Source organism: Stegodyphus dumicola, chromosome X1, assembly GCF_044657685.1.
Source record: "Stegodyphus dumicola isolate Sdum_Otavi_A_Nest chromosome X1, ASM4465768v1".
Taxonomy (NCBI): Eukaryota; Metazoa; Arthropoda; class Arachnida; order Araneae; family Eresidae; genus Stegodyphus; species Stegodyphus dumicola.
This window is the reverse complement of record NC_140780.1, coordinates 36409741-36424664: the sequence shown is the minus strand read 5'-3', so window position 1 is coordinate 36424664 and position 14924 is coordinate 36409741. Positions and strand designations below refer to the sequence as shown.

The 14924-nt window shown below is 31.9% G+C and overlaps 1 protein-coding gene across 3 annotated transcripts in view; it reads right to left on the bottom strand.

Moving 5' to 3' along the window:
- The window catches only part of LOC118184298 (protein O-mannosyl-transferase TMTC2-like), a 797990-nt gene that overhangs the window by 54174 nt on the left and 728892 nt on the right, over positions 1 to 14924 (bottom strand). For all 3 annotated transcript variants that reach the window (XM_085807157.1, XM_085807158.1, XM_085807159.1), the window contains 2 exons: positions 11097 to 11158; positions 3388 to 3510 (listed from right to left, as the gene is read on the bottom strand). In XM_085807157.1, the coding sequence (XP_085663283.1) occupies positions 3388 to 3510; positions 11097 to 11158 (185 nt within the window). The remainder of the gene's footprint in view (positions 1 to 3387; positions 3511 to 11096; positions 11159 to 14924) is intronic.

Here is a 14924-nt window from a genome sequence, read left to right as displayed (position 1 = left end):
ATCATGTATTTGTGTCAGTATAGATGTGAATCGAGTGAAGGCAACCGAAAGTATGCCTTCTCACGCCGTATTTGTCATTTTTAATTCAAATTCTTAAATAAGTGCCAAAGCCCAGCTTAAAGTTATCTCTGCTGCCCAAAACTGAAGTGAAGAGAGGAAATACACATTCTCAGTCGACTCTCAAGTGTTCCGTAGACATCGAGATACCTGTGACTTTTGCAGGCATTTTTTGTTGTATAATAAATTTCTTTTACAATTTTGTCACAGCGAAATGAGGTATAGCAAAGCTTTTGTCAGTTTTTTTTTAATATGATAAATTAATTACCAGGTCTTTTATAATTCTATATCAATATTTAGATAAAATAAAGTTGGGAATTATCTCATCAAAAATTACTATCTTTACTGCTTTTCAAGATTGAATTAGAGAAACTTATTTGAGATGGTTTCAAGACAGTTTCCTTCATATTTGTCCTTTACCTGTAAACAACATATATAGATCAAGCGTCTTTTTCTAAGCATTTTCATGCATTTAACGGGTTTTTATGTTGTTTAATTAAATTATGAATTTCATTATGCATGTTTTAATGTGGAATAGGATAATCCTCGGAAATGTATTTGTAAACAGGTATTAAATTTGTTTGACATAATTTTTCTAGATTCTGTCTTAAAAAAAGTAGATTTATATTCTTATGAGTTTGCTCTAATTTAATGTTTTTTTTTTTTTTTTTTTTTTTTTTTTTTTTAATATGGCAAAGCAAATATTTATTAAGAGGAATTAAGTGCTATTAACTCGATGAGAAATTTTCAGAATAATGTTGTAATTTGATAAGATTAATGACAAATTTTTTCCACAACAAACGGCTACAAATTTAATAGAGAAATAAATGAAAACTTCTTACAGTTTTAACATTTTATTTTAAACTAGGTGTACCCGCCCGGCGTTGCCCGTGCATTTAGAAAATGCAGATAAGTGAATAGCGCAGGAATAGTAGTGTAGGACATGTAGACTGTCTCTCTCTCCCCCCCCCACAAGCTACAAAAAAGAAATGAATTGTAATTAATCGATTTAATGTATCGTCAAAACAGCAAACTAACGCTAGAATAAAGAAATCAATTGTTACAATCGAACGTTATTTGAAAACAAATAATAATATCAGTGAGTCAAAAAAAACGTGATTAATTAATTATAAATAATTTTTTTTAAATTTTTCTAATTCAAAAATCGAAAATCGGGCTTCGAGGTCTGGTGGCCAGCCCCTTTGTGCTTCCGTATAAAAAATTCCAGGTCCCTGCGTGCGATAGATTTGGCTGGAGAGCTCGGTCAGACAGACAGACAGACACATTACACTTGCTTTTATTATTATAGATGCTCGATGTGTGCAACTGAAAAAAGTAAACCCATAATTTATTTAAATTTCTAAAACATAATCTTCTTTCAAATTATTTAGTTAAAGTCAACAAAACTTTGCTAATGTAAGCTAGTCTTCTATTTTGTATTCTGAAAATTTCTCAAATATTGAGAAAATAGAATTTCACTTAGATATGTGCTTTTGAACTAATACAAAGTAATTATAAATATTTTAACGGATTTATAGTATTTTAATTCAATCCTATTAAAACAGGTTTTCTTCTCTAAGTTAACAAAATAAACATTATAAGCATTGCAGATTATTTTTATATATTCTTAAACTAGATATTGTAACATAAATTAGTGGAAAAAATGTTAAAAAATCTACAGATTTTTAACACTTTCTCTGTTAGCTTATTTTTCCTTTAAAACCTAGAGTTTAGAGACTTACAATTTCGTTTAATTAATTAAATTAATTTAAAATTAAAAACTTCAAAACTTCAGTAACTCATGCCACGTAAAAGGCAACATACTATATGTCCCTGCTGAAGCACATGAAAAATGAGATAAGGCGACAAGTATATATAAAGTGATTTAAAAGTATTTTATAAATTTCCAGACTTTGTTTCCAATTATGTAGCATTTCTCAGACAATTGATTAATCTTTATTAAATTCTGTTTATGTTCTTCCTTTCGAAATTTAATTTGGGAAGTTTTAAGCAGAATTTAGTAAGCACAGAGGGAAGTAACCTTGTAATAAAATAAATAGTATTTAATAAAAAATTTCTAAAAGTAAATTTAATTTACGCTTTCCAGGGTACTTAGTTTAAAACTTAAAACTTGTCTGGCGTAAATTTCCTACTTTTCTACACATTCTAACTTAGAAGTTAATTGCTAACATTCTTTATGTAATTAAGTTAATACTAAGGTTAAATTCTTTTCATATCTGCTGTTAGTTTAGCACATTTTCTTGTTTCGAATTCTGAATATTAATTTATTTTCCTTCACGTTTTTTAGTATTCTGAATTGATTTAGAATATGGCAAACAAAGGAACAAGCAAATTAACATTAGAGTTCGAAAGCGGAGAAATTGCGTAACTGACCGCCTTTTAAAAGAAAAATTACGATACAATAAAAGGATGAAATCCGGTTAATTAAATTCTTCTTTATAGTTTAAATACTAAGCAACTTGAGCCGAAGCAGAAATAGATATATTTAAAAAGTAAATAAATTAATAAGAAAAGATAAATAAGATAAATGCAAAAATGAATTAAAATATTAAAGCCATGTCGTGTTTTTTACTTCGAATTATCTGAAAACAATCAACTTTTAGATAATCCTTTTCTAAAAACTTAACAATATAAAAAAACATAATGCGTTCAACTTATGCACATTCTAGTTATATACAGATAGTAGATTAAGTTTATATTAGGTTAAAATATGGTAAATAACACAACTCTCATCCAGTATCAGTTATGCTGTTTAGGCATCTATTAAATAAGTCTATTTAGACTTATTTATTAAATAAGTCTAAATATATTTACTTAATAAATACCTTAACAGCATAATGTTGTTATTTCATTTATCTTAGGCTTTATATCAATACATGTGACTTAACAAAGTAAATGTTATTTTAACATAGAGAGAATAAATAGAGAACCATTTTAGTTACAGAATTGCTTTTCCGCATGGGGGTTGGATATTCTAGAAAGAAGCCCGTTTAATTATTTTCTCAAATATATTATCCGCATTGCTAGAATTATTAAGCACACAAAATATTTTTCCTGTGCGAAATAAGTTAAAATCGGAGGAAGTACATATTTTATTGAAAATAACATCATAGTAATTTTCCTCGCCTATGGTAGCTTTCTTACTATTAGTTCCTTTTTCATGGAAGGGACTTTTCCATTTCTGTTTATGGAAAGTCGAACCGGTTAGAATGCATTCGTTATAGATTCTGAATATCATTTGCATATCTTAAAATAATATAGCTTGTAAAGATAAAAAAAGGAAAGAAAGAAGATAGATTGCATGAATACCTCGTATTTTCCTTCATCAGCATACAGCCTTCCTAAGTTGAAAAGAGCCGATATGCGAGTACTTTCGTGCATTTTGGGATCTTTAAGACCAGCACTGTCTAATTCTGCACAGTGTCTATAAACCTGAAATGAAGAAATAACTTTAATTCAGAAATATCATATCGTGCAGAAATATATCAAATCTGAGGTCATTCACTACATTTTATTAGAATAATTATTAAAGTATTTACAAGTTAGTTTCTGCTGCTTTGCTGGCCAGGAATTCAGTTTATGAATAATTTTTAATTTAAGGAAAATTTTCCCTGCTTCACGGCGTGCCTTAGTGTTGTATGTGGAAACATACCCCACCAACATCAGAAGGTTCGAAGTTAGAATCCCGGCGAGAACATCGTAGAAATACCATGCGTCCGTGATTCAAATAATTATGACTCTCTGCCCCCGGAATAAAATGCGTTGAAAGTTAACTCTTCACCAGTTGATTTTGGCAGGAGGTTCTCTTCCTCCCCAATTGCCCTTATAGTGGAGAAGAATATAAGGAATTTTCTCCTTCCCCGCCACGTGTTTTTTTTGGGGGGGGGCGTAGTTGTTAGCATATATAGTGAGCAACTGGAAGACTCGAGTGCGAATCCGGTGAGCGCATTGCTGATTTTTCATGTTCCTACTCCGATAAATACCTAATCGCTCTAAAAGCTGAAATAGCTTAAATTTAAAATCTTTTCGGTAAACTTAAAAGATCGAAATAGGTTATCTCGTTTTGTTGAATTTAATTTGAAGTTGGTGGGAATTCTCTCATCCCATACTATCTGAAGAATCTTAAACATCTCTTTCATTCCTAATATACCTCATGCTTCTTTTAATCCTTTGACAAGCAAAAGAGAAATATAAGTGACGTACACAGTTTATAGAAAAATGTATGCAAACAAGGTTAAAGAATCCTGTCATTGATATTTTAGAATAATTATTTAACCATTCGATGGTTGATTAAGCAATTCTTTCTTCCCAAATACGCGCAATATCTGCAAGCGTAAATTTGTAATGTCAGCTTTTTCATTTCTGCCCCACTGCGGTGCAAAACTATAATGCAAGCTGAGCGCGTTGATGATCATCCAAAATCTTAAATACCGTGCTATATACATTAGTATCATTTAGGTCTCTTCTGATCCAGTCAGCAGAACGTAGGACAAATTACCAGTGTATAGTGGTCTAAACATGTTTATCTTCCATTATGTAACATTCTGATCTTGGAACAAAAGTAGAAAGTACCTACATTATAAATATATTTATTATTTTACGAATTTCCAGTTTCAGTATCTGTGTTGTGATCGCTGCAACCTACGAGGTCAAATGTTTTGTCCTTCTTAAATGACAAATCTTAATCAGTTTCAGCTTCTATTTAAGAGTTGCCCAATCTTTCCAATTTTGTTTTGGCCTCAGTAAGAAAGCAGTAGTATCAGAAAAAAAAAAATTAATAAGTAATAAAAATACCATTTTAAAATACATTCTTGAACAAGATAATTGTAACAGAAATTAAAATTTACTTCGATTTAAAAAAACAGTGGTCAGTCTATAAGGTATTTCTCCTTCATTCTTGGCGTGCCTTCGTGGTGTGGTGGTCTGCACGCTGGGCTTGTATTCCAGAAGTCCGTGGTTCGATTCCCGGCGAAGGCGACTAGCCATTTCTTATCTTGCCTGCTTCCAAAATACCTAAAGTCGCTACAGTGGCGCCCGAACTGAAAAGATGTTGAATGATGATTTCTCCCCACCCAGGATTTGGTGATTGGGTACTTTTAAAACCTCAGTCGCCCTTTAAAAGGGGGAGTATATAATGTATTTCTCCTACCTTCTTGGCGTGCCTTCGTGGTGTAGTAGTCTGCACACCACGCTGGGCCGGTATTCTAGAAGTCCGTGGTTCGATTCCCGGCGAAGGCGATTGCTCATTTTTCATCTTGCCTGCTTCCAAAAAATACGTAATGTCTCTACAAGTCTTAATTGAAAGATAATATCGACGTATTGTGATTACTGTGTGAAGAGACCTAAGTGGTAAATTTTATATTACCTTTTACAAGGACACCTGTGGGTTCACAAGTAACTCGTATTATTATTATTACTGATACTATTATTACTACTACTGCTATTATTATTATTACTATTACAATTATCATTATTATTACTATTATTACTTAACAAGAAACAAGCAATAGTGGCAGTTATTTCAAGAAAAGTGTAATAAGGTTAGAAAGGAGTGTAAATCGATCAGTAGACATCTATGAATTTAATTTTATATATATATATGTTACCGTGAAAGACTGAAATTGCAGAATGTCGACTTTCACCGGAGAATATCAACATTCACCAAATACGTCGGTGAAAGACCGAATATTTCACTACATTCTTGTATATTCGGACCCTCACCGGTGTATGTCGACAATCACATATATGCTCTGGTGAAAGTCGAAAAGAGAGGTCATAAAGTGCCATAATAGTTTAAGTTGTTGCAATAAATAAGATTTGAATGACATAATTTAGTAAGTTTTTTATTACTGTTATTTTATTTTCTCATTTAGAACGTAATGTATAATTAAGTAAGTTTTTAACTTCTATTATTTTCCTTTCTCATTTTGAATGTATTGTGCGTTTTAGGTTCTCATGTTCTTAAGTTCTTATTTCAAGTCTCAAGTGCGTTTATTCGCGACTGAATTACGGAGAAGAAAATATAATATCGTTATATGTTCAACATTCACCATTAGTACATGGTGAATGTAGACATTGACCGGTGTAAGTCAGAAATAAGAGTATTTGGAAAATATTTCGGACATACACCAAGAGACTATGTGAATGTTGACATTCACCGGTGAAACTCGACATTCTCCAGATTTCGGTGTTTCACCGTAACATATAAATATATAATGATAGTAAAGTGAAAATTCCCTAAAATGACCATCCTCGCCTGCATATGATTTTGGATGTTATGTAATAATGGTTGCTTCAGAGATGTGGTTTTCAGTACCGATGCTTTTTTTTGGGGGGGGGGGGTTGCCATCTACGAAACGCTGGCATTTTCAGAAGTAGCTAACTATGAGAGATGTATTTGTAGTCAATGCATCGGAGAGTTCTTATTATTTATTTCGGGAGTTTTCTTCTTATATTATTAGTTTGCTTATGACCATCAGTTATTCTTCTGCATTTCCTTGGCATCTACCCATTTGCAGTTTAGTAAAGCATTCAAGCATAAATTCATCAGACACTAATACTGAAGTAATATTCAAATAGGGTTTCTGAGTATTATGTCTTACTGTTAAAGAACGTTTACCATAACTGCAAAATATTCCAATTTTTGATAATAAAATCAATATGACACACCATTTAGAGAACATCACATCCAGCACATCAATTTCTTGTCTCTAAAACGGAACTGTTTAAAGAATATGCTGCTCAGACTCATTCCAAAAGAAGAGCACATTTTTGCGCGACATTCAATAATACGAAGTAATCCATTATGCAAAGAAGCGCATAACTCACATAACGCCGGTGTTGCTACAAACTGAATGTCCCTACGGACATTTTACTTTAGAAGAAACACTTTCGCAAATATATGCGGAAGAAATGTTTATTGTGCGCTTAGAATTCACAGCAATGACCCTGTTCCTCAAGCTGTGTAACTGTTTTTGTCCGCGAGTAGACATTATGTGCGCCATTTGCTCGATAAAATTGTTTTCTCAAACAGATATGAGCAAATATTTTTTTTTTTGAAATTTTGCTTTTTGATTTAGAAATGATGTAAAAAACGATGCCCATTTTTTCGCATTCAGTCAGTCAGAATCTAAAAATGACGTATCACTATTTTAAAACGTAAATTTCGAAATATATTTAATATAAGGATAGGTATAAGATCAAAGATTAAAATTAATTTCTGATGATAGCAATAAATTTTATCGTTAATTCTGTATGCAGAAAATCGTCTTAAAATAAATAGAAATTAAGAGTGCGTTTTTCTTTTCTTTTCTTTTTCTTTTTTTTTTTTTTTTTTTAAATTTTGTTTTTCCTTTCTATCCATCTTTTTCTTTTTCCTTTCCGTTTTCTCCTTTTTCTTTTTTTTTTTAATTAAAAGAGGAAATTAAAATTGTAGAATTATTTCGAGATCACAGATTATAATAAATTCATTTATACAAACTTCATAATAAAGAGTCATGCAAAATTCGTAAAATCCGTTAAATAACCGGTTCTCAAGATCTTTCGTGTACCCCTTAACAAGATTTTAGAATTAGGGGGTACTCCCTGAAATTCTCTTTCAGAATCTATGATCTTCTCACTCCCCTCCAACAGTCCCACAACTTATGTTACTAGCATTATTTTAATGCCATAAAATTAACAGTTTGTAATGAATAAGATTAGAAAGGCATAATCAAAGAAAGACTGATTCGTGCATTGTTTATTTCGAGTAAACAAAGTGATAACACCTAAATTTTAATTTTTAAAAAATGAAGATTTCGAACATGTCTCCAAACATACATTAAACAGCATCTTTAACGCAAAAAGCTAGCGACCTTTCTATAGTACGCTTTAATCTCAGTTCATTGCCTATGTTGACAAGTACAAATGAAAAGATTTTACATTAGGCCATTCTAGTATTCATGAAAAAATTTTTATTCCTCTTTTATTTCGTTTGTAACAGGGTTGTCTGTTTTCTAAATAACCCAACAGTAGAGAAAGATTTATCCTTCGATTTGATTAAACTTCCTCACGACTAACTAAAGGCTGAGAGGTAAAGTCGTTGTCATTGGTAGTTTTACCCGGCCTTGTTCTGGCGAAAGGGCTGGCTACATGAGGGATTTTGTGGTTTTCTCCCTACGTAACCTGAACAGGAACCAGTTGTTTTAGAATGTCCTCATATTTGTAAAATAACTCTCAACTGTTTTGTCATCATCTAAATAATACCAATCTTTATATAAAATAATACCAATCTTTTTCTGCCTTAGTAACGAATAAAGTCCGATATGCGTCTGAGGGAGCCTTATGTTATAGAATATAACTGAATGAGAGCAAGACGTTGTATTATCAAGGTTATTTGTTTGATTCTACTTGATTAGTTTCAAGCAATTAATTACTGAAACACTTTATTACAAAATTATTGGTTTTATACATAAATGCCTCGCTCGTGTTAAGATACCAGATAGTAGCTAAAGTTATAGCATTTAATTCATCTAATAATTTGTCCAACAATAAAGGAGAATAATTTTCTTTAATTATGTTATATACATCAGCTACTCCATTTAAAGTCATTAATAAATTAATACTCAATCAGCTTTCGAGTATTTCCTCATCCACTTGCTAAATACCAAACACATAATTTGGTTCTCAGTCGTCCACAAACTAGATGCGTTTGTGTTATCAAATCAGAGTCTGGAAACTTCGATAGATTTTGTTCTTCCTTCTAAGAAACCTGGCAGTAAGGAAAGTATACCCAGATGTTCAAGGGTTGATTACGCTTACCCCTTCGAGTTCCAGTTACTATTTGTGTATTTATTCTCATTAAAAATATGTAAAAGGGAAAGTGGCAATGGCGCAACAATGGCGAAATGATCCTGCTCACCGGTTATTTTTTACGCACCATCTTTATTTTTATATGATTAAAGAAGGTAAAAAATATTAATATTCATTAGCAATATGATTATGTATTACATCCGACGCCAACACATATATTTTAAAATTTTTGTATTCAGAATTAATAATTTATAATTTTCCAGCTGAAAATCTAACACAGATTTTCAATAATAAAGGAAATCTAATTGAAAGTATACAGCTGCAAGCTCTGTCTGATTTAAATTATCAAGCGAATGAAGTGATTATCAAGTGAATCAAGTGAACTGTTTCATACTGAAGTATGAAATAGTTCACTTGATTTAAAAACAATACAGTACAAGCTGTCATTTTAAGCACACTGAAATAGTTCAAAATAGGACTTAAATTCAACCGCTGCAACCTAGCTCCTGTATCTCGAATTTTTAATTGCAGCCAAAGCCCGCTGCAGCCTTAAATAAAACAAGCCTCAGTACTTTATTATATAACTGAATGACAATATGAACAGGGAATTCGGTTCTTAATATAGTATTTCTTTTAGCAGTTAGTAAAACTGACATTTATGTTAGTTGCTCAGTACGTCGTTTTTGCTCGGAACAGCAAAATACGAGGAAAACTGAGTTCTTGAGGAACAAATATTCCATTACGAAATGCTGTCTCTTCAGAAGGAGGAACATTTATGAACTCTGCTCATTTCATCGACAAGGCCTTAAACGAATTGGAAGCCAAAATAAAGAAGATTATTTTATCTGACCGCAAGGAATACTGTTCAAATAACTTCCGTTTCAGCCTTGTTGTGCCAAGCTTTGTTTATCATTCATTGTGTTACATTACATTTTTTTTTTTTTTTTTTTTCCATTTCAATTTTTGGATGCATTAGTTTATATAAATTTATTTTTCTACTAATCATAATTTATTTAGAAATATATTTTTTATATTTTATTTAATTATTTATTTATTGTTTTATTTATTTATTCTTCGCCGTACTTGAGGCATTCCATAGGCTCCGGAAGTTCTAATTTTAGAAATTAGCGATTACACAGGCACGGAATATCATTTACTAACCTAAAAACGAAACGACTGATAAAAATAAGGAAAGCGATTCTTCAGAACTTCTTTCTTATCTTGACTCTTCCTATAAGAATAAGTAAGCAGCCTTCGTATTCAATATTTATCACATATGCATCTTATTCTAAAGATATTATTTTCTAACTGTTATTTTTACTCTACTAAATTTTGTTTACATAATCTAATATTAGACTTTCACTTCAGCAGAAATCAATATTTAAAATTCTTTCCTTTCCCTTCCACTAACAATTTCCTCTCTTTTCTAATTTGAAATTAAGCTGCGAAAACAAAGAATATGAAATATTAATTTCGAATGGTATTTCTAGAACTATTTTAATAATGTTGTCTGTATTTTCAACATTTGTATGATAAGCAATGTTTGATTTGATTGATAAGCAAACTATGTATATGATAAGTATCGTTGCTACTCTACATGGTATGGCGGCTAGCGGAGATTTGAATTGAATATTTGTGTCTATATTTTCAGTACTTGGTTGAAATGAAAATATAATATCATACGCATATTCTTTTACGCACGAATTTTGAACTCAGATATCAGAATATTATTAATTAATATACATTGCAAGATATGTCTGCTATCATTACCCCCACTACTCTAAAAGGTATGGCTGAGATTACAAAGCCGAAATAATGTAATAATATAAGTGTACATTCGAAGTTTTTTTCATATTCTTTTGGGTCGTGAATCGTTTATCATTGAAGACACATATTTTCACAAACTGTCATTCCTTTAGAATCGACGAATTCTCAGCTAAAATGGAGCTATTTAAATTTCGCTTCAAAACCTCCCAGAGGTATAAATTTCACATTACGTTGTTTATAAAACTATTATAATTACTTACCTTTTTACAGCATTCACAGAGATTCTTTGACAAATTAACAGATAATAAAACCGAAAGTAAACAATAATATAGTTTTTAATTCAGTCATTTACAAAATCCGTTCTTTAATTTAAAAACAAAGTATTTTAATGCTTCAGAAAAACGTTTCTAAACCAATCGGGTTTTCAGTTGTAAATTTCCTCACAAGTTCACTATACTCACCTCTGCAGCTTCTTCTTTTCTTCCCAGAACTCCAAGTACCAGACCCATGTTCAAATGTGCCACTAAAATGAAACATACATTTATAGCTGAAATGTGCCATATCGGTGTATAATAAAATGATTAGTGAAATTCTGCATGTTAAACTTCTATTAAATTTTTAAACTGCGGTTCAGTGGCCTGTTTTTTTAAATTTTTTAACAGAAGAAATCATTTTCATTTAAAAAGGTTTGAGTGGCTAGCTAATAATTAATATTAATTACGCTATTCAGTAATATGTTTCTAGCTCAAACAAGGGCACGTACATTATTTTTAACTAGACATATATCGCAACATCACTGAGTTACATGTCTGTAGTATATGTAGCTGATTTTGGTGAACCACGATACCATAACTGAACTACAAACTGAAAGATGGGTCTAAGTTAAATAATAACTTCTAACATCTTTCTTAAAATTATCATGTGAATGTGGAACGCATCTTTGGTGGATACTTAGTAAATTTTTAATTATTAAGTATTGATGTGCAGGTTATCTATTCTTTTATAAATCGATAAACAGCAAAATGAAGATAAAAATTACATGCAGAATTTCTAGTCATCTGTAAAGTTAAAGCTCCAAGTATGTTTGTGGCACTGTATTATTTCTTCAGAAAATACCTACCTTTCTGTAATCCATTACTATACTCAGACCAGTATTTCACTTAATTTTACTGAGATAAAGACTTTTTTAATGTATATTTCAATGCTCAATTATGTAAATTCAGAATTTTTAATGGAAGTATAATTTTTCCCCCTAAGCGAGAAGGAAAAACAGGAACAATTATTTTATTAAAATGCTTAGATTTATTTTAATAAATATCCATGTTTATTAATGAGTAATTCTAAATGCAACCTTACTTTGAAAAACAAATATGGTTTCAGGCACGAAAATGTGTTAAAAATATTTTGAAGGAATTAATATGCTTAACATTATTCAAATATATCAGTGGAGTATCATCATAGGAGAAGCTAATACTCTCAATAATTTAAATCTCCGCATAAAAATTAATTACTGATTCAGCTTAGAGATAAGCAAAATACTGGTCTCTTGTGATATTTTGTCCATCAGCTAAAACTACTGGATGCTAAGGCAAGACATGCATTTCTTTTAATGATTACATTCTAATTTATCAGTCTCTTTGTATGAAAACAAAGGTAATACAAGGCTCCACTTATGAGTGGGTAAAGTAAATTCAAATTAAACCTCCATGTAATAAATCTGCTTTTAAATCCAGTTCGAATTTCAAAATCTATATACTTAGCTGTGCCACAAACCAAATTTGGAGCAATAACCAAAGATATAACAAGTAGTTTGAATTCAGGTGAAAGAAATTAATAATTTTACATCTAGAGAAAAATGCCTAGTAAAATATTAAATAGATTTAAACGCTGAAAGCTTTCCTGATTCATAGGCCCACCAGCAGCCAAGCGGTAAAGTCGCTGAACACTGGTAGTTCGGTCCGAGGTTCAAATCCCGCGAACGGGCTGGCTGCATGGGCGTTTTCGTGGTTTTCCCCACGTGTATAGGAGCCAGTAACCCTTAGAAAGTCCTCCACGAAGGCATCCCTCCCCTGAGGCAGATAGCCCTAGTGTGCTTTGCCATAAATAAATACACCATTCCTGGTTCATAAAAATAATGTCACATAATAAGTTAATAAAGAGGCTCTGTCTATATAATAGTCAAAATTTAAACTCCGTCCGAAACCTCTGCAACAGTCATTTCGCGGTTGATTTGTATCTTCACAAAATGTATTAATAATTAATTTTTCTTGGATTTATTTCCCTTATTCTTGTAACATATTAAAATTTTAAAAAATATAGTATCTGATTAGAAAATCCAGGTAGTCTTTTTATCCCCACATGTTTTGCGTGGAGTCTTAGTTACCATGTTTTCATACATAAACGATTTATTCCAAATATCAACTTACCTCTTTTAGATCAAAAAGCAATTATAAAGCTACATCGAAATAATTTTTTCTTTGCGGTTTAGATTCCAAAATGACAGTTGCTTGAAATATATTGTTGACTGATTAATCATATTCTTATTTGTTGAATGTTCAATGCTTTTACGATTCATCATTTGTTATAAATAAAGCAGAATATAAAAAATTTAAATCTTAAAGCTCCCATTTCTTTATTCAGCGGCAAACTGTTGCACTCTTTGTGTTTATCCTTTTGCGGCACTGTGTGCCCGGCTTGGGCACACCTAAAAATTTCTTTCTGTACGCACAGAAAAATTGAATGAAAAAGGATTTGAAGGTTACTATAGGTTACTCTGAACCTTCTTTGTTTATAGATGGCAGCTCAACACAAACCAGTCCTTGTATTTTAGCCATGTTTAGTTTCTTAAGACCCTCATTTTTCAAAGAAATCTTCCAGATTTCTTTTAGGGTATAAAAGGAATTGTTTGAAAATGAAATTTCTATGTTATTTTTTGGCTGTATTCTAATCTCCTTATTCTATATTAGTTTTAAATTTTTAAATTGAAATCTTGTTTAAAATCGAACGGCGAACCGAGGTGTTCCCAGACTGGGCTCACCGCGAGCCTAGGTCACTGAGAGGCAGCTGTATCTGTGTTTCTCTACAACTCATCGGTGAGCTCATTAACATAGAAAGTTGGGTCCACATCTGTGTTTTTCTTTCTTCTTCCCCCCTTTTTTTTTTTGGAGGGGAGGTTTGGTTATTAAATAAGAAATTTGTTGGTGTGATTTTCTGCAGGTCCGAGATAATTTTATCAGTTAGCTGTTTGGTAGAGCAGTTCTCTTTTTCTCTTCCGCTTTGGTTCAAAGAAGTTTTCTTAGCGCTACATTTAATAGGTTTGAGTTGTAGGCATTTATATTTTCATTTTATAGTTTGCAATTTCAAGTTGTAGATATAATATTAGTTTATATTTTTTGGATTTTTAATTATTTTTCAAACGGATGAAAGTGCTACACGAATTGCTTTCAGATAGTGAATCTGGTACGGATCCCAGCATATGTGCAAAACAGGCAATATTGGGTTGTGCGTTTTTAAAGGTGGTGTCACATTCTTCGTAAAGTACCACGATGAAAGAAATAGACTAAAGTGTAAAGATAAAATGTAAATAATGTAAATATCATATACCTAAGTTACGTTTTTCCATTCATAAGCATGTAATCATCATATAACAAAAAATGAGCTTTTTAGGGCGGTGTAGAGTAGCAGATCTCCCCGTGGCACACCCTAGGTAATACTAAATATTCTATGGTATTCAGAATCTAGGGTTTTTTAATCGTAGACAAAATCTCTTACTCTTTTACGCGCTTCCCAGCAATGCTCGTTTTAGCACTCTTTTCGAAGCTCTATTCAATCAGTGTGCCCGCTTCGGGCACACCCACAGAATTAAAACGACAAGTGCTATCTTTACAAAATTTTACTTCTGTACTCCTCTAGGCCTAATTAAACTGCCTACCTTTTTTCTATCGAAATTCCAACTTTAAAAGGTAGTGTGCCGGAAAGGGTTAAAGTCTTACAACTTCATATTTCATTGTTTAGCATCAACTTTAGTAAACACATTCAAAGTTTTTCAGATTCCATTTCCCTGTTCAGCGTTCAGTTCTTTCTATCTAGAATGCCCTCGTATTCGGTATGGTGGCTAGCGGTACCGGCTGTCATATCGTTTGCCATGGGATCGAATCTCGGAGAAGGCATGGTGTTTGCACCTGCCTTCCACCCTTCTGACGGGTGTAATATCGGTGTGCCTCGAAGATGAAACTGATAAATTAAGGATGAGTTCTGTCATTTCCGACCAATGTTTGAAGAGCATTGGT